At 48.5% G+C, this 19,616-nt stretch overlaps 1 protein-coding gene across 3 annotated transcripts in view; it reads right to left on the reverse strand.

Moving 5' to 3' along the window:
* klhdc10 (kelch domain containing 10) overlaps window positions 1-19,616 on the reverse strand; it is a 63,494-nt gene that overhangs the window by 25,158 nt on the left and 18,720 nt on the right. For 2 of the 3 annotated variants that reach the window (XM_038811772.1, XM_038811773.1), the window contains exon 2: window positions 13,117-13,209. The exons of the other annotated variant lie outside the window; for it this stretch is intronic. In XM_038811772.1, the coding sequence (XP_038667700.1) occupies window positions 13,117-13,209 (93 nt within the window). The remainder of the gene's footprint in view (window positions 1-13,116; window positions 13,210-19,616) is intronic. 3 annotated transcript variants of the gene reach the window in all.

Genomic DNA, 19,616 nt, shown 5'->3' on the forward strand with positions numbered 1-19,616 from the left:
CAGCATCTGTAGGTGTCTGTTGCGCTCCTCCTTGTCTGAGCAGATCCTGTGTATACGGAGGGCTTGTCCATAGGGGATGGCTTCTTTAATGTGTTTCGGGTGAAAGCTGGAGAAGTGGAGCATCGTGAGATTATCTGTGGGCTTGCGGTAAAGCGAGGTGCTGAGGTGACCGTCCTTGATGGAGACGAGTGTGTCCAAGAATGGAACTGAATTTGGAGAATAGTCCATGGTGAGTTTGATGGTGGGATGGAACTTATTGATGTCATCGTGTAGTCGTTTCAGTGATGTCTCGCCGTGGGTCCAAAGGAAAAAAATGTCATCGATGTATCTGGTGTATAGCATCGGTTGAAAGTCCTGTGTGGTGAGGAAGTCCTGTTCAAACTTGTGCATGAAGATGTTGGCATATTGAGGTGCAAATTTGGTCCCCATGGCTGTTCCGTGCGTCTGGATGAAGAATTTGTTGTCGAAGGTGAAGACGTTGTGGTCTAGAATGAAACGGATGAGTTGCAGAATTGCGTCTGGAGATTGGCAGTTGTCGGTGTTGAGGACTGAGGCTGTTGCAGCAATGCCGTCGTCATGGGGGATGCTGGTGTAGAGTGCCGAGACATCCATTGTGACGAGGAATGTTCCTGGTTCAACTGGTCCATGGGTGCTGAGTTTCTGTAGGAAGTCCGTCGTGTCGCGACAGAAGCTGGGTGTACCTTGTACGATGGGTTTCAAGATGCCCTCGATGTGGCCAGAGAGGTTCTCACACAGGGTCCCATTGCCTGAAACGATAGGACGGCCTGGTGTGTTGGCCTTGTGTATTTTCGGGAGGCAGTAGAGATCTCCAATGCGGGGATTACGTGGGATGAGAGCACGTAGGGTGTTCTGAAGGTCTGGATCTAAGGTCTTGATCAGTCTGCTGAGTTGGCGGATGTGTTCCTTGGTTGGATCTGCGGGTAACTGCCTGTAGTGTTCCTGGTTGTCGAGTTGTCGGTATACTTCTTTGCAGTAGTCTGTTCTGTTCAGTAGGACGGTGGCCCCTCCTTTGTCTGCTGGTTTGATGACGATGTTGCGGTCTATTAGAATAGATGGCATTGAGGTGCGTAGGGAAGAAGCGTTGGCAATTCTGGACAAGGTGAAAATAGATAAGTCCCCGGGGCCTGATGGGATTTATCCTAGGATTCTCTGGGAAGCCAGGGAAGAGATTGCTGAGCCTTTGGCTTTGATTTTTATGTCATCATTGGCTACAGGAATAGTGCCAGAGGACTGGAGGGTAGCAAATGTGGTCCCTTTGTTCAAGAAGGGGAGTAGAGATAACCCAGGTAACTATAGGCCGGTGAGCCTCACGTCTGTTGTGGGTAAAGTCTTGGAGAGGATTATAAGAGATACGATTTATAATCATCTAGATAGGAATAATATGATTAGGGATAGTCAGCATGATTTTGTGAAGGGTAGGTCATGCCTCACAAACCTTATCGAGTTCTTTGAGAAGGTGACTGAACAGGTAGACGAGGGTAGAGCAGTTGATGTGATGTATATGGATTTCAGTAAAGCGTTTGATAAGGTTCCCCACGGTCGGCTATTGCAGAAAATACGGAAGCTGGGGATTGAGGGTGATTTAGAGATGTGGATCAGAAATTGGCTAGTTGAAAGAAGACAGAGGGTGGTGGTTGATGGCAAATGTTCAGAATGGAGTTCAGTTACGAGTGGCGTACCACAAGGATCTGTTCTGGGGCCGTTGCTGTTTGTCATTTTTATAAGTGACCTAGAGGGCAGACGGTTGGGTGAGTAAATTTGCAGACGACACTAAAGTCGGTGGAATTGTAGACAGTGTGGAAGGATGTTGCAGGTTACAGAGGGACATAGATAGGCTGCAGAGCTGGGCTGAGAGGTGGCAAATGGAGTTTAATGTAGAGAAGTGTGAGGTGATTCACTTTGGAAAGAATAACAGGAATGCGGAATATTTGGCTAATGGTAAAATTCTTGGTAGTATGGATGAGCAGAGGGATCTCGGTGTCCATGTACATAGATCCCTGAAAGTTGCCACCCAGGTTGATAGGGTTGTGAAGAAGGCCTATGGTGTGTTGGCCTTTATTGGTAGAGGGATTGAGTTCCGGAGCCATGAGGTCATGTTGCAGTTGTACAAAACTCTAGTACGGCCGCATTTGGAGTATTACGTACAGTTCTGGTCGCCTCATTATAGGAAGGACGTGGAAGCTTTGGAACGAGTGCAGAGGAGATTTACCAGGATGTTGCCTGGTATGGAGGGAAAATCTTATGAGGAAAGGCTGATGGACTTGAGGTTGTTTTCGTTAGAGAGAAGAAGGTTAAGAGGTGACTTAATAGAGGCATACAAAATGATCAGAGGGTTAGATAGGGTGGACAGTGAGAGCCTTCTTCCGCGGATGGAGGTGGCTAGCACGAGGGGACATAGCTTTAAATTGAGGGGTAATAGATATAGGACAGAGGTCGTTTTTTTACACAAAGAGTGGTGAGGCCGTGGAATGCCCTACCTGCAACAGTAGTGAACTCGCCAACATTGAGGGCATTTAAAAGTTTATTGGATAGGCATATGGATGATAATGGCATAGTGTAGGTTAGATGGCCTTTAGTTTTTGACTTCCCATGTCGGTGCAACATCGTGGGCCGAAGGGCCTGTACTGTGCTGTATCGTTCTATGTTCTATGTAGTCAGTATCAGAAGAGAAAAGTGAAGACTTTAACGCAAACCAGCAGATACGGAGGACGATCGCAAACGGATGGCAACTTTCATCTTCATATTTCAATTACAGCAGTTATCTCATTTAATTCGAACATGCTCACTACAATTTTCATTCCAAATAGAGATTCAAGTAGGGTGTTGTACACTGAAATGTGTACATATGGACCTCCTACAAACATATCCCTGATGTCTTACCAAATGCAATCATATACCTTGGAATCTGTTGCAACTACCTGCATACTGTGATGAATGTAGAAATGTCAGATATATTGTATATATTTCGTGCAGTAAGGATTAAAAGCCTGGGTTAGTGTGTGTACGACTGCTGCAGTAGTGTTTTTTATATTCCTGGTTTGCAACAGCTTGGCTTTTTGGGAGCCTGAGGTGCAATTAAAGCATCGTAAAAGGTTGGGTCAATTAATTTTTGCTTGTACTAAGAGGGTTCCTTGTGAAGTATTTGATGACATGGCATTTAGTTGGCAAGATGCAGTTAATGGGAGACGACAAAAGTTGAAGCAGTCAGGTGTTAAGGGCCAGAGTTTCAGATGAGAGCTGGAAGTCAAACCATGAAAGCAGTTTCTGAAGACTTCTGCTAGGGATCCTGCATGGTTCTGACAGTGTCAGGTCTCTTTCTGTTCTTTGAGTGGAAGTGAAGATAACAGTTCAGGGTCATCATCACTGTATTGATTAGTATTGTTTAAGAGACAATTTGTAAGTTTTTTTCTTGTATGATGTTAAAGATCTGTTACTACGAGACTTCCGGTTGCAGCTATGCGGAGCTAAGCTGCACGTTCAGCAGCTCCTGCTAAAAACGGACTTTGGGGCTCTTTTCAGGGCCCCCAACGGAGCTTCTTCGACGATTCCCAACGTGGGAAGGGGTCTAGAGTAGATCCCTAGGGTCCTATGGTCCGGACCAGGAGTGGGGTGAGCAGTAAAGCAGTGGAAGCGCCCCTGGAAAAGTGGGGGAAGGGAAACAAAATGGCGGCCGGCGGAGCCCTCGAGGAGCTGAGGCAGTTGGCGCAGGAGCAGCAGGGGACTCTGCTGCGCTGCTTCCAAGAGCTTAAGGTGGAGCTGCTGGAGTCACTGAAGGCTACCACCAGAGAGCTGATGGAGACTCAGACAGCCCAGGGGGCCGCTACCAGGAGCTGCAGCAGCAGGCCTCCGAAAGGGAGGATGAGGCCGTGGCCGTCGCGGGGAAGGTGGAGATGCACGAGGCACTCCATAAAAAATGGCAGGAGCTGGACAACCGGTCAAGGCGGAAGAATTTGCGGATCCTGGGCCTCACGGAGGGGCTGGAGGGGTCGGACCTGGCGGCCTATGTGGTCGTTATGCTGAGCTCGTTATTGGGAGCTAGGTCCTTCCAGGGGCCCCTGGAGTTGGAGGGGGCCCACAGAATCCTGGCTAGGAGGCCCAAGCCGAATGAGCCGCCACGGGCGGTGTTGGTGTGGTTTCACCGGTTAGTTGATCGAGAGTGCATGCTCCGGTGGGCCAAGAAGGAGCAGAGCAGCAAGTGGGAGAACACGGAGGTGCGGATCTTCCAGGACTGGAGTGCGGAGGTAGCTAAGCGGAGGGCTGGGTTCAACCGGACGAAGGCGGTGCTCCACAGACGGAGCGTGAAGTTTAGCATGTTGCAGCCGGCGCGTCTGTGGATCACCATTATTTTGAGTCCCCGGAGGAGGTGTGGGCCTTTGTGCAGGCCGAGAAACTGGACTCAAACTGAGGGTCAAAGATGGGGTTTTTGTATGATAATGTAATGGTGTTTAATTTTTGCTCTGGAGGGGGGGGGGGGGGGGGGGTTCTCTGTTTAATGCAAGACGTGTGTTGGCTTTAGGGTGGGTGGGGCGATGTCGTTATGTCTTTTTGTATGGGTCTGGTAGACGGGTTCGGGCAGGGAGGTAAACTGGGAGTGTGGGGAGCTGGTGGTGGGGATTGGCAATGGGAGTTGCCCTAGAGGAGGCGGGGTTGGGCAGGGCGAAAGCGCGGGCTTTTCTCTGGTTTCCCGCGCTGTGGGATGATGGGGGCAGGGTCGGGGCTGAGAAGCGCGGGCCTTTGCTGGCTGTTATTTTCCCGCGCGAGAGGGGTGGGGGGGGGGGCCTGCTGACGGGCACGAAGGAGGAGGTGTAGTCCCACGTGGGGAGGAGTCGGAGGTATGGTGGGCGTCGCCGGGGTCAGCAGAAGTTAGCTGGCTCACGGGAGTGCTATGGAGGGAGGGGCGTGGCTAGGAGGGGTCCTAGCCGGGGGGGGGGGGGGGGGTACCAGGTTGCTGAAATGGCCGGGGGGGGTTTGCCGCCGTGGGGAACAGGCCGAATGGGGGACGTTGGCCAGTGGCGGGCGTGGGATGGGCTGTGGCTAATCGGCAGGGGAAGGGGGCAGGGAGCCCTCTGATCCGGCTGATAACCTGGAATGCGAGGGGGCTGAACGGGCCGGTCAAACGGGCCCGGGTGTTTGCGCACTTGAAGGGGCTGAAGGTGGATGTGGCCATGCTCCAAGAGACACACCTGAAAGTGGCGGACCAGGTTCGGCTGAGGAAGGGATGGGTGGGCCAAGTGTTCCACTCAGGGCTGGATGAGAAGAATCGGGGAGTGGCGGTCCTGGTAGGAAAGAGGGTGTCGTTTGAGGCGTCGAGGGTGGTGGCTGACAGTGGCGGGAGGTATGTGATGGTGAGTGGTAAGCTGCAGGGGGAGCGGGTAGTGTTGGTGAATGCTTACGCCCCAAATTGGGACGATGCAGGGTTTATGCGGCGCATGTTGGGCCGCATTCCGGACCTGGAGGTGGGGGGCCTGATCATGGGGGGAGACTTTAACACTGTGCTGGATCCCCCATTGGATCGATCCAAGTCCCAGACGGGTAGGAGGCCAGCGACGGCTAAGGTGTTGAGGGGGTTTATGGATCAGATGGGACGGGTGGATCCCTGGAGGTTTGCGAGGCCAAGGGCCAGGGAGTACTCGTTTTTCTCCCACGTGCATAAGGCCTATTCGAGGATTGATTTTTTTTGTCCAGAGCAGGGGGCTGGTTTCGAGGGTGGAGGATGTTGAATACTCTGCCATTGCCATTTCGGATCATGCCCCGCACTGAGTGGACCTCGGGCTGGGGGAGGAGAGGGGCCAGCGTCCGCTCTGGCACTTGGAGGTGGGGCTGCTGGCAGACGAGGAGGTGGCCGGGAGGGTTCGGGGGTGTATTGAGGGGTACCTTGAGGCCAACGATAACGGGGAGGTCTGAGTGGGGACGGTCTGGGAGACATTGAAGGCGGTGATTAGAGGAGAACTGATTTCCATCCAAACCCATAGGGAGAGGGGGGAGCAGAGGGAGAGGGAGAGATTGATAGGGGAGATGGTGAGGGTGGATAGGAGATATGCGGAGGCTCCGGAGGAGGGATTTCTGGGGGAGCGGCATAGCCTTCAGGCCAGGTTCGATCTATTGACTACCAGAATGGCAGAAGCTCAGTGGAGGAAAGCACAGAGGGCGGTGTATGAATATGGGGAGAAGGCGAGCAGGATGCTGGCACACCAGCTCCAAAAGTGAGACGCGGCCAGGGAGATTGGGGGAGTTACGGATTGAGTTGGGAAGGTGGTGCGGAGGGGGGTAGACGTTAATGAGGTCTTTAGGGACTTATATGGGGAACTGTATTGGTCTGAACCCCCGGTGGAGGGGGGGGTGGGGGGGCGCTTCTTGGACAAGCTGCGATTTCCGAGGGTGGAGGAGGGGCAGCTGGAGGGAATGGGGGCGCCGATTGAGCTGGAGGAGCTGGTTAAAGGTATAGGGAGCATGCAGTCAGGGAAGGCGCTGGGGCCGGATGGGTTTCCGGCCGAATTTTATAAAAGGTATGCGGACCTGTTGGGCCCCCTGTTGGTCCGGACCTTTAACGAGGCCCGGGCCCGGGGGGGGGGGGGGGGGGGGGTTTGCCCCCAACTATGTCACGGGTGCTGATTTCCTTGATCCTGAAGCGGGACAAGTACCCTCTGCAGTGTGGGTCATATAGGCCGATCTCGCTGCTAAATGTAGACGCCAAGCTGCTGGCAAAGATCTTAGCCACAAGAATAGAGGATTGTGTGCCAGGGGTCATTCACGAGGACCAGACGGGGTTTGTGAAGGGAAGGCAGTTGAATACTAACATACGAATGCTCCTCAACGTTATTATAATGCCGGCTGTGGAAGGGGAGGCAGAGATAGTGGTGGCATTATGATGCGGAGAAGGCCTTTGATAGGGTTGAGTGGGGGTATCTGTGGGAGGCGTTGGAAAGGTTTGGGTTTGGGGAGGGATTTGTCCGTTGGGTGAGGTTGCTCTATGAGGCTCCGATGGCGAGTGTAGCCACGAATAGGAGGAGGTCGGAGTACTTTCGGCTGTGCCCTGTCCCCTTGCTCTTTACGTTGGCAATTGAGCCCCTGGCCACGGCGTTGAGGGAGTCAGGGAACTGGAGGGGCACGGTGCGGGGTGGGGAGGAGCATCGAGTGTCGCTTTATGTGGACAACCTGTTGCTACCTGTGGCGGACCCGGTGGGGGGATGCCGGAGGTGATGAGGATTCTCAGCGAATTTGGGGGCTTCTCTGGGTATAAGCTGAACCTGGGCAAGAGCGAGTTGTTCGTGGTGCACCCGGGGGATCAGGAGGGGGGGATTGGTAGGCTCCCACTGAAGCAGGCAGGGAAGAGCTTCAGGTACCTAGGAGTCCAGGTGGCTGGGAGCTGGGGGGCCCTGCACAAGCTCAACCTCAAGGTTGGTGGAGCAGATGGAGGAGGAGTTCAAAAGGTGTGATATGTTACCGCTGTCACTGGCGGGGAGGGTGCAGTCCGTTAAGATGACGGTGCTCCTGAGGTTTTTGTTCCTGTTCCAGTGCCTCCCCATCCTCATCCCGAAGGCCTTTTTTAGGAAGGTCAACAAGAGTATTACGGGATTTGTGTGGGCGCATGGGACTCCGAGGGTGAGAAGGGTGTTCTTGGAATGGGGCAGGGATAGGGGGGCTGGCGCTGCCCAACCTCTGTGGGTACTATTGGGCTGCCAACGCAGCGATGGTGCGTAAGTGGGTAATGGACGGGGAAGGGGCAGCATGGAAGAGGATGGAGATGGCGTCCTGTGTGGGCACGAACCTGGAGGCGCTGGTAACGGCGCCGTTGCCGCTCCCTCCAATGAGGTATACCACGAGCCCGGTGGTGGCGGCTACCCTCAAAATTTGGGGGCAATGGAGACAGCATAGGGGTGAAATGGGGGGCTCGATGGAGGCCCCGATACAGGGGAAACCATCGGTTTGTTCCAGGGAGCATTGATGGCGGATTTCTGGGCTGGCACAGGGTAGAGGTTAGGAGGTTGAGGGACCTGTTTGTGATGGGGAGGTTCGCGAGCTTGGGGGAGTTAGAGGGGAAGTTTGGGCTCCCCCGGGGAACATGTTTCGGTACCTGCAGGTTAGGGCATTTGCCAGGCGGCAGGTGGAGGTAGGCTCCCACTGAAGCAGGCAGGGAAGAGCTTCAGGTACCTAGGAGTCCAGGTGGCTGGGAGCTGGAGGGCCCTGCACAAGCTCAACCTCACAAGGTTGGTGGAGCAGATGGAGGAGGAGTTCAAAAGGTTCCCTGCCTGCTGCCCTTGTTGCCCCCACGTGGAGTACGGGACAGTGTACTCTTGGGGGTGTGGGTTGGAGGAGGGAGGATTTCGGACATATACCGGGTAATGCAGGAGGTAGACGAGGCCTTGGTGGAGGAACTGAAGGGTAAATGGGAAGAGGAGCTGGGTGAGGAGATTGAGGAGGGGACGTGGGCAGATGCCCTGGAGAGAGTGAATTCTTCCTCTTCCTGTGCGAGGCTTAGCCTCATACAGTTCAAGGTGCTGCATAGGGACAACATGACTGGGACGAGGATGAGTAGGTTTTTCGGGGGCGAAGACAGGTGTGCTAGGTGCTCGGGGAGCCCAGCGAACCACATCCATATGTTTTGGGCATGCCCAGCGCTGGGGGAGTTTTGGAAGGGGGTAGCAAGGACGGTGTCGAGGGTGGTGGGATCCAGGGTCAAGCCAGGCTGGGGACTCGCAATTTTTGGGGTTGCAGTGGAGCTGGGAGTGCAGGAGGCGAAAGAGGCCGGTGTCCCGGCCTTTGCGTCCCTAGTAGCCTGGCGGAGGATTCTTCTTCAGTGGAAGGATGTGAGGCCCCCAAGCGTGGAGGCCTGGATCAATGATATGGCGGGGTTTATCAAATTGGAGAAGGTGAAATTTGCCCTGAGGGGATCAGTACTGGGGTTCTTTAGGCGGTGGCAACCTTTCCTGGACTTCCTGGTGGAACGGTAGGGATATAGGCTGACAGCAGCAGCAACCTGGGGGGAAAAGGGAGGGGGGGGGGGGGATGGAAGAGAGATTGGGTTGGGGGGGGGGGGGGGTGTACATGGGTTCGTGGGATGTGGCCGGTGTTATCTCTTTCCTTTCTGTTGTTTGCTTTTTTTGTTTTGTTTTCGAGTTAGTAGTTGTTTTTGTAGGGGTGGGGGTGGGTGTTGCTCTTGGGTTTTTACAATGGTTATTCTGTTAATATTGTTTTGTCGTTTATATTTTGTGAAAATCTTAATAAAAATTATTTTAAAAAAAAAAGATTTGTTACTACTGTGTTAGTAATAAAGTTTGTTTTAATATACCCTTACTTTGAGTGAATTTACTCCTGGGGCAAGGTATCCTTTCCTCTCAGTCTTACAAAATTCAAATAAAATATTGGGGATTCTGTCCAATATCCTAGCCACTGCTGGGGTCTAGTCCGGGATCATAATACCACCCCTGGGATGCCATGCTTTAAACATTTGAAACACCCTGCCAGTGACTCAAAGAGGCTGATTACATCATTGCAGCCTTACAGAAATAGTAATAAACACCAGTAACCAGAAAATCTGAAGAGCGACAGAAAAACATTTAATAATCACAAAGTGTGTAACTTATTTTGAAGGAACCAAAGTTAACTTTGGACTTTACTTATCCAGCACCGAGGGCAGTACATGCACCCTCCGTTTTGGAAAGTATCCCCTTTCAGGTCCAGTTAACTGTTTTATTCAATTATCAGTTGCCATGAATGAAGTCAGCAAAAGCTGAAGGATAAAACAGGAAGGGTGGGCATAGCATGCAGCATAGGTTTTAAAATTGAACCTAATAGGATGTGAAAAAGGCACACTGTGAAATTGGTAACAAAGAACATTCTGACACTCGGGCATAATGTCTGAAATTAGGGCATAAAGTCTGAAACCAGGAGGTCCGTTCTGTCTAGATTTTTCCTGACCAATTTAAAGTTTTTGTTTAGGATTTCCTGCATCTGCTGTATTTTGCTGTTTTATCACAAAGATAAGTTACTGTGACCTGGAACAGTGCTGGGTACACTGTTAGCTTCAACATCCCTGACTGGGTGCTAGGGGAGGGAGATATGGGTAATTTAGAATGGTTAGAGTCATAGAATGGCTACAACACTTGGGAGGCCATTTGGTCTGTCATCTCTCTACTGGCTCTCTGCAAGAGCAACTCACCTAGTCCCATGCTCCGGCCATTTCCCAAGAGCCTTGCAAATATTTTCTCCTCTGATAATTATCCAATTCTCTCTTTTAAAATTGAAACTGCCTCTACCACAATCATAGGCAGGGCATTCCAGATCCTAACCTTCTGTTGCATTAAGGTTTTACTCACTTCACCTCTGCTCCTTTTGAAAAATCTTTAGTTGGTGTCTTTGGTTCTTGATCTTTCCACCAGTGGGAAAAGTTTCTCCTCATCTACTTAGTCCAGACCCCTCATGATTTTGAATACCTTCATCAAATCTCCTCTCAACTTTTACTTCTCCAAGGAGAATTATCCCAGCTTTTCCAATCTATGCATCTACGGAACTAACATTCCTCATCCCTGGAACCATTCTCATTAATCTTTACTGCACTATCTCTAATGCCGTTACATCCTTCATAAAGGAGGGCAACCAGACCTGCACACAATACCCAGTTGAGACCGAATAACTGTTTTATAAAAAGGTTCATCACAACTTCCTTTCTTTTGTACTCTGTTCTCTTTCAATTTGTCATGCCACATCCAATGCACATTTACTCCTACGTTCCCTTCCTCCTGCACCCATTTTCAAATTGTACCCTTTATTTTATACTACCTTTCCTCAACATCCTCCTGCCATGAAATTATAAACTCTAGGATAGAGTGCAGGTCCTTTGAACTGTATATACTTTGGCACCTTGTCCAACTGGGCACTTACCCTGTGTGAACCTGGAGTGCAGGCTGGCAACCGTGGGATATCACATCATGCCCTCGCCCAATGCATATGCACACTCACTAGGTATGGCTGGATGGTGACCAGTAGGAAGAATCCCAGCTAATTATCCCTCTAATCCAGGGATTAAGTCGATTTAATATTCCTGATGCCACACTGACTGAGAACAGCAATGACCAGAAACTGAAAATTGTACTTTCCTGGGGCGGGATTCTCCCCTACCCGGCGTGACGGGGGATCCTGGCGTAGGGGACTGGCGCCAACCACTCCGGGGTCGGGCCTCCCCAAAGGTGGGGAATTCTCCGCACCTTTGGGGGCTAGCCCCGCGCCGGAGCGGTTGGCACCAGAAGACTGGCGCAAAAAACCAGCGCCACCGGCAGCGGGGCTGGCCGAAAGGCTTTCGCCGGTTGGCGCATGCGCTGGCGGTGACGTCAGCAGCCAGCTGCCGCTGACGTCACCACCAGCACATGCGCGATGTGGGTTTCTCTTCCGCTTCCGCCATGCGGAGGCCGTGGCGGAAGAGAAAGAGTGCACCCAGGGCACTGGCCCGGAGTCTGAGCGGGGGCCCCCGATCGCGGGCCTGGCCACCGTGGGGGCACCCCCCGGGGTCCGATCGCCCCCGCTCCCCCCCCCCCCCCCCCAAGGACCCCGCTCGCGCCGCCGATCCCGCCGCCACCAGAGGTGGTTCAAACCTCGGCGGCGGGAGAGGCCTCCCAGCGGTGGGACTTTGGGCCGGAGAATCGGAGTGGCGTGATTCCCACCGCCGCCACTTCCCGGGTGGCGGATTTTCGGCGGCCCCAGGCGATTCTCCGACCCTGCTGGGGGGTCGGAGAATTTCGCCCCTGATCTGTATGGCTCAGCTGGTTAAAAGTACCTCAATCATTAGCATCAGGTACACAATCGATGCTGCATTTCTGAAATTGACATCTGCATAGGTTCTCCATCAAATAGTTTCACAGCAGAAGTCTGCTCTTTAACCATATTCCCTCTTCCCCAAATGAAGGGTCTGACAAGATTACCCAGGCAAGTTGTTCAGGTTATCAAGAATTTAAACATTCAATCACTAGACAACACATTTAAAATTGAGGAAGCAAGGAGCAAGAAGTCAGGCAGATCTAAACCAAACAGGATAAGAGTTACAAAAACAGATGTAAAGAACATGCACTGAAGTAGATGATAAAATGGTCGGTTCAAGGGTCAATTAAATGCAGAATGGAGAATCTGGTGGGGTTGACAGGCAACAATACTTATTCTTTTCCCTAAACAACAAATTTTAAATAGGAGATTTGCAAGTGAAAGTTGAGAATTTTTGGCTTTTTGGGGGCTGATTGTTAATCACTGGTCTTGATTACAGACTCGGGAAGAGACACTGAATGGCTTCTATTACGGTGACAAAGTCCTTGCAATTTAGAGGAGATGGTGGTATGGTAGTAACGTCACTGACCCAGCCTAATGCTCTGGGGAACATGGGTTCACCACCATGGCAGCTAGTAGAATTAAATTAATAATTCTGGAATATAAAGCCAGCGTCAGTAGTGGTGCCCATGACAGCTATCAATTGTCTTATTAACCCATCTGGTTCATGCATATCCTTTAGGGAAGGAAATCTGCCATCTTTACCATGTCTTGCCTACATGTAACTGAAGCTTAACTGCTCTCAGCTAAGGACAATCAAGGACAGGCAACAAATCCTGGCCTTGCTAGTGACACCAACATCCTATGAAATATTTTTTTTTTTTTTTTTTTTTAAATTGATAAGACATTGTCTATTAATTTTAGACAGCTCAGCACTGTCAGAAAAAAGTAGTGTCTGGACTGGAGATAATACTAATTCAGCCAGTGCCAACAAAACTCCATTACCAGTAACCCAGACTGCTTCTGCAGTGATCAAATTCAGTTTCCTTCATCTACTGTGGGGTCAGTTACTCTAGAGTCTTGACCAGAGATGTAAATTAAAATGGTACGCTGGTGTAAACTGGAGTGCTGACTGGCAAGGTTTCTTAAGAGGGGCAGGGCTTAATCACATCTTAAAGCAGAATTTAAAAGTTATGCAGGTTTATTCCTACAGGGTGAAAAATATAAAAGTCTCAATCTTTCCAGGAAGAAGAGTAAGTGTAAAGGAAAGAGAGGAAGCAAAGTGGATTGACAGAAGATAAAGTCTCACCATCTACACACTGCGACGTCTGCCAGTCCACCCACCTGTCTTTAAAAACCTGCAAGGGATCCTGAGACTGGGGCTGGGATGGGCGAAGAGTCTCCTAATGGGAAACCATCTGACTTTCTTCTTAGAGCCTGTCACCACAATTACCAGCAATGAGTCAGTCATGAACAGCAACTCATACAAAAAGGGGTCAAATCACAAAAATCAACGAGAGGGACCATGGGGTATATTGTCCTTCAGCCATGAATGAGGGGGGAAAATATACAAGATTAAAAGGGGAGGAGAGATCCCCATTTCAAACTACAAATGGGCTTTCTTCCTGCTCACTGGCAAGTGAAGCAAAATATACCCACACCGTTCCTTTCGGTCAACCTATATACATTTTGATAGAGATAGTATATAAAGATGAACAATTTCCAGTGCTGGAAGGATTAGTAACCAGAGGACACAGTTTTAAAGTGATTGACCAAAGAACTACAGTTGACATAAGGCGGGGTAATAGGTAGCAAATTGTTACAATCTGGAATGGACTGCATGAAGGATTGCAGCAGCAGTTTCAATAATTTCCAAATGGAATTGGATAAATACTTAGAATCATAGAATTCCTACAGTGCAGAAGGCCATTTGGCCCATTGTGTCTGCACCAACCCTCTGAAAGAACACCCTACCTCCCGTACCAGCCTCCCCGAACAGGCACCAGAATGTGGCGACTAGGGACTTTTCACAGGAACTTCATTGAAGCCTACTTGTGACAATAAGCGATTATTACTACCTAGGCCCTAACCCCTCAACCCCATAACCCTACCTAACCTGCACACGAAGGAGCAATGTAACATGACCAATCCACCTAACCTGCACATCTTTGGACTGTGGGAGGAAACAGGAGCACCCGGAGGAAACCCACACAGACACAGGGACAAAGTGCAAACTCCATGCAGTCACCCAAGGCCGGAATTAAACCCAGGCCCCTGACGCTGTGAGGCAGCAATGTTAACCACTGCGCCGCGTCCTTAGGAGAAAATGTGCAAGATTTCAGAAGAACAGGGGCAAATGACTATTTAGACAGCTCAATCAAACTGCCAACACCGGTACAATGGGCTGAAAAGCCTTCTCCTGAATTGCATGTTTCAATGATCTGTCACAAGAGTAGAGACAACCCAGAAAGTAGAAACAACTACTGGAAATCTCAAATGAACAAGATTGTGGGATATACACAGATCACCATGTTTTGGGGCTTGGGCTGGACAAATTTTTTGTGTATTGCTGGCATTTACAACTTGATGGGGAGCTGCTTCGCGATTAGTCAGCATGAATAAAAGGAGACGACGAGGAAAAAAATTCAGGCAGTTGCTAGCAAGTCAAGGGTTTTGCTAAGCTGAAGGCTTTGCTAGGAGGGCTACTGCCCTTTTGAAGTGACAGTGGCTGTGCCTATATACCCAGAGCAACTGAAACCTTTTAGAGGTGAGAGTTCACAATGTTGGTCTGCAAACACCCTGCCCAATGCCTTCTGGTGAAGACTACAATTAAACACTAGTCTTTTCTATGTAAAGAGCTTTATCCTCAGTGTCTGCCTTGAAGGAAATGAGGGCATCAAGGACAAGTTATGTTTCAGTGACTGATCCAGCAGCCGCAGACTGAGAAAAGGGACTGGTCAAAGCCACAATCCTTTGCAGCAAATTCTCGGAGACATAATGCAGTATTCCATCCACCCCACCCCCAAAAACCTTACCCCCAGCTTTGTGAAGTTTTACTAACTCGGGGCAAATATTGGGGCAATTTGGTCATGTTGCCAATTAAAATCTGTTTTATCAGCACGTGTTTTTGAAAGTATACCGAAACAACAGAATGTTGCTTACAAGTACTTAAAATAGCAATGTTACCTTGGACAAACAAGGCTCCAGGGAAAACAGGGGCTATTGGGTCTGTAAATATTGGTCAGGTTTTGTGGTGAGCTGCGAAGCAACAACACTCGCTACTGGCCTCGAGAAACACTGCCCACAAAGTGCTAGCAATCTCTGTAGCATGGTTTTTCTTCATCACAATCATAGTTTAAACCTATCACCAAGCAAAGGGGATGTCAGGGCATGCAAGAGTGATGCCAGCAAGCAGATAAGCAGCCAATCACATTGATGTATTCTCACAGCAAACCATCATGAACATCCTCCACTTAATTTAAAATTTCATACAGCAAAATAAATTATGATTGGATTGCACTGTTGCCTCACAGCACCAAATACACGGGTTCGAACCCAGCCCCAGGTCAATGTCCACGTGGAGTTTGTGCATTCACCTGTCTGCGTGGATCTCATCCCAACATCCCAAAAACATGTGCAGGGTAGGCAAATTGGCCGTGCTAAATTGCCCCTTAATTTGGGTGGGGGGATAAAAATTGGGTATTCTAAAATTTAAAAGATGTATACATGATTAGATTAAGGTAGTGACTAAAATGAAGATAAACAAAGCTTTTTAAAAACATGATAAATTTGGAACTTTTAATCAAATTTGATATTCCATAAATATAACTTCACACTGTGTGTGGAGTTTGCATGTACTCTGTGTCTGCGTGGGTTTTCTCCGGGTGCTTCGGTTTTCTTCCCGAAGTCAAAAGATGTGCAGGTTAGGTGGAGTGGGTCCAGGGAGGGTGCTCTTTCAGAGGGTCGGTGCAGGCTTAGATGCCCAAATGGTCTACTTCTGCACTGTAGGGTTTCTATGAATTCTATGGATAAAATTAGCTTTTCAGGGCCAGTGAGGGCGTTTTGGAGTAATTTGAAGATATTAATAAAAGCAAATTACTGCGGATGCTGGAATCTGAGACGAAAGAGAAATGCTGGAAAATCTCAGCAGGTTGGCAGCATCTGTAGGGAGAGAAAAGAGCTAACGTTTCTTTGTCAAAGAGTCATCGGACTCGTAATGTTAGCTCTTTTCTCTCCCTACAGATGCTGCCAGACTGGCTGAAATTTTCAAGCATTTTCTCTTTCATTTGAAGATATTACACGGTTTAAAAATCCAACTGTACCCCATTCAACAAGGTAACTCTTTCAAAGATTTTTAGAGCGAAACTTATAATGCAAGAGTGAAAGATCTTGGTCAATTCAATTGATTTTCCATTCATTGCAGTCTGGAAATTCCTCAACAGTGCACCCTCTGGAGAAACGTAGAATCACTGACCGTAACGTCTGTGTTGTTCTGTTCACGTGCAGAATCCAGAAGTTGCTGTTACTTTCAGTGGAGTAATGATGGTAAATGGCCACCACAAAATCTGGGCTCTTTCCTCCCCTCTCTTCTAAAATAAGCATTGGTCTTTCAGCCTTGGCGCAACATCTCCTTCGGGATAAATGTTAACACATTTTCTTCCCCTCCGCCCCAATTTTCCTTCCGGTTGTCGTCGTTCCTCCCCCTCCCCCCCCCACCCTGCGCGATGATGTCACTGCTTGTTGGAGTGCACTCCAATAATGCCAGGGGCCCTCAGCCAAGTGGCCATTTCCACATGGCTGCCAAGCCACAAAAGTAATGGCACGAATCAGCTACAGTATGCATGAAAGCCAAACCCAATATGTCCGAGTGCACTCGCTTCCAGTGGGCATCACTGGACAGTGATCATGAACCTTACCCCTTTCCTAACTGAAGGACTGGGTGACTAATCATGATGAACTGACTAGCACCAGCCAACACTGGGAATTGAACCTTTCACCTTCCTGCTCTAGGTTGCTCATGCTCCATTTTAACTTTGCTTTAGGTGTGTTGGCATCTGAGTATCAATAAAGAGCTCTACACTGTAGGAGGTACTGCCTTTCAGATCTGATGTTAAAACCAAGATCCATCTGGCCTCAGATAAATACAAAAGATCCTGTGGCACCATTCAAAGAGCAGCAGGGAGTCCCGGCCTTAACCCTCAACCAATTCAAAAACACATTATATGGTTATTTGAGAGATTATGCAGTTTGTAAATTACCTGTTTCATTTCATACATTACAAGTTACTTTGCACTTCGACTATATAATGCTTTGGGACATGCTGAGATTGAGAAAGATTTGTGAAATTTGTTCTTTATTCCAGCACTTTAAAACCAACACAGGGCGTCATTGAATTTCTGTGTGGAAGATTCGAAGTGTAGTAATCTTATCCTTGCATCGGATAGCTTCTGACCATCAGATCAAGGGCATATTGCTGGAGAACTGGGGAAGATCTACTTGCCCTCTTAGCCACGCAGCTCAGGAAAAAAAGAGCGGTGAAAGGAGGAAAAACAAAGATCATTCCCCCAAAATTCCCTTGTCTTTCATACTACCATTTACAGACTTGATGCTGTTGTGTAAAGTTTTGGAGATGACAATGGTTTTTCTTTTAATTTGGAGTACCCAATTATTTTTTTTTCCAATTAAGGGGCAATTTAACGTGGCCAATCCACCCAACCTGCACATCTTTTGGGTAGTGGGGGTGAAACTCACACGGACAGTGATCCTGACAATGTTTTTTTTTAAATCACTTGGTAAAAAAAATATTTGAAATCCTAACTATTATAAAAGAAAGCCAATGTCACAATGTTTCTCACCGGTATTAAGCATAATCACTTTGTGGGATGAATGTTGTAGCCAGACACTCACTAATCCAAGGGGCTATCAATTTCCTCTTTATTTATCCCTTAACCATCAGCAGAAAGCCAAGCCTTCGCCACTGAAGATTAGCACGCCCCACTCCCACAGCACGTGAACCATTCTGATTAGACGCCAAGTCAGAAGTCAGTTCTTGGGCCAATGTTACCCAGAACCAGTCACAATTGGGCTTAAAAGATGGAATTGAATGGAAATCATATATTTCCTCTTCTCTCAAATAGGGTGGCTGCAGAGAACAAGATAAAACTCTATGCACTGCACAAACTCTCTGGAGGGACATTTCTTTCCCATTTGTTCCTTATACTTACTATTTCAAATTGCAGTCTCAATCATGCTCAATCATTCCCTCATTACACTGTGGTTTTGCTACATCACTTCAGGAGGCTAGTTAAGAGTTAATCACATTGGTGTAAGACTGGAGTCACATTTAGGTCAGATGCAAGGACAACAGGTTTCCTTCCTAAAAGGACCTTGGTCAGATCCCACAATGGCCATTTTTGCTGATATACAGTTGTTTCGTTTTCCCAAATTATTTAAAGCCGAATTGAAATTCTCAACCTGCCCCAGTGGGATTGGCTTTCTTCTGGATTATTAGTTCAGTAAGCACGAGACTAGTGGACCCGATAGAAATATGAAAATGGTAACTCCCAAATCTTACCATTTTAAAAACATATTTCCTCTGAACATGCCTTTCAATAATATCCTTGACTGTTGACTACTTATAAACGTAGAAACAAGGTACAGTGGCACAATTGCTGGACTGCACTGAAAGTATCTAGTTTTTCAAGTGATACATCATTTGTGAAAGATAGGCAACAGCTATTACTTTGGTGAAAAACAACATGGAGAAAGAGGAGGAAAATGTAGTTTGCAGCAGTAAGCATTAAGTATTGATGGGGAACTGATTTTTCTACAGCAGCGCTGGATTTAATTACACGGCAGTTGAATGCGGATACTAGGCATGCATTTTATGTTAGGAATAGAGTTAATATGTCACCGGAATTTATTACGAAATCTTTGCCAAACTACAAAGACCATCATACTGCAAGACTGACCTCGCTTTCACTTGTACAGACATAATATGGATAGAGGGGATGGAGTTTGAAGATTATATTTCAGAATACACCCGATCTGTATTTGTAAGAATAAGCGGAGCATTAGTCAGCGTGTTGGCAACTCTCAGAATGGCCAACTGTTGGGTCTGGTTGGTACAGCATGTTTACTGAATGTTTCAATTCGTATTTCTAAAAATGTCTGCCCACAAATTTGTATTGTGACTTAATCTATTGGATCACTTCACCTTTTGGGCAAATGCTTTTGGCCTTTGCAATGGCATGAATTACCTTTTGAGGATGGAGGGGGGGGACCTCTGTTTGCAATGAATAAATACCTTCCTGCTTTGGTACCAGAAGGAATTTGACACCAGCATTTTGCTTAACAATGGAAGAGACAAGAGATTGTAAAATGTTGTCCAGAGTCAGGCTGCCATTCTGTCAACCTGCACGTTTGCTACTTTTAAAATAAGAGTACCCAATTTATTTTCCCAATTAAGGGGCAATTTAGCATGGCCAATCCACCTACCCTGCACCTCTTTGGGTCGTAGGGGTTAGATCTACGCAGACATGAGAAGAATGTACAAAATTCACATGGACAGTGACCCAGGGCCGAGATTGAATCCAGGTCCTCGGCGCCGTGAACGTTTTGCTATTTCTAACATTCCAGAAAGACTTTTTAAAAATGTTTTTACTCCCTCCATAACATTCCTTGGTTAGGAAGGCAGGCCTGAAACTGGGTCCTATTTCACTGCTGGTCTGGGTTTGCTGGTTCTTGATGGATCATGGTTATACCATTGCACTTGGCCAGTGGAGGTTAATGTACTTAAGCAAATCCATTTGAGCCAAAGTATTGACTTACAAAGAGGGCTATGG

The sequence above is a fragment of the Scyliorhinus canicula genome, chromosome 11 (genome assembly GCF_902713615.1).
Source record: "Scyliorhinus canicula chromosome 11, sScyCan1.1, whole genome shotgun sequence".
Lineage (NCBI taxonomy): Eukaryota > Metazoa > Chordata > Chondrichthyes > Carcharhiniformes > Scyliorhinidae > Scyliorhinus > Scyliorhinus canicula.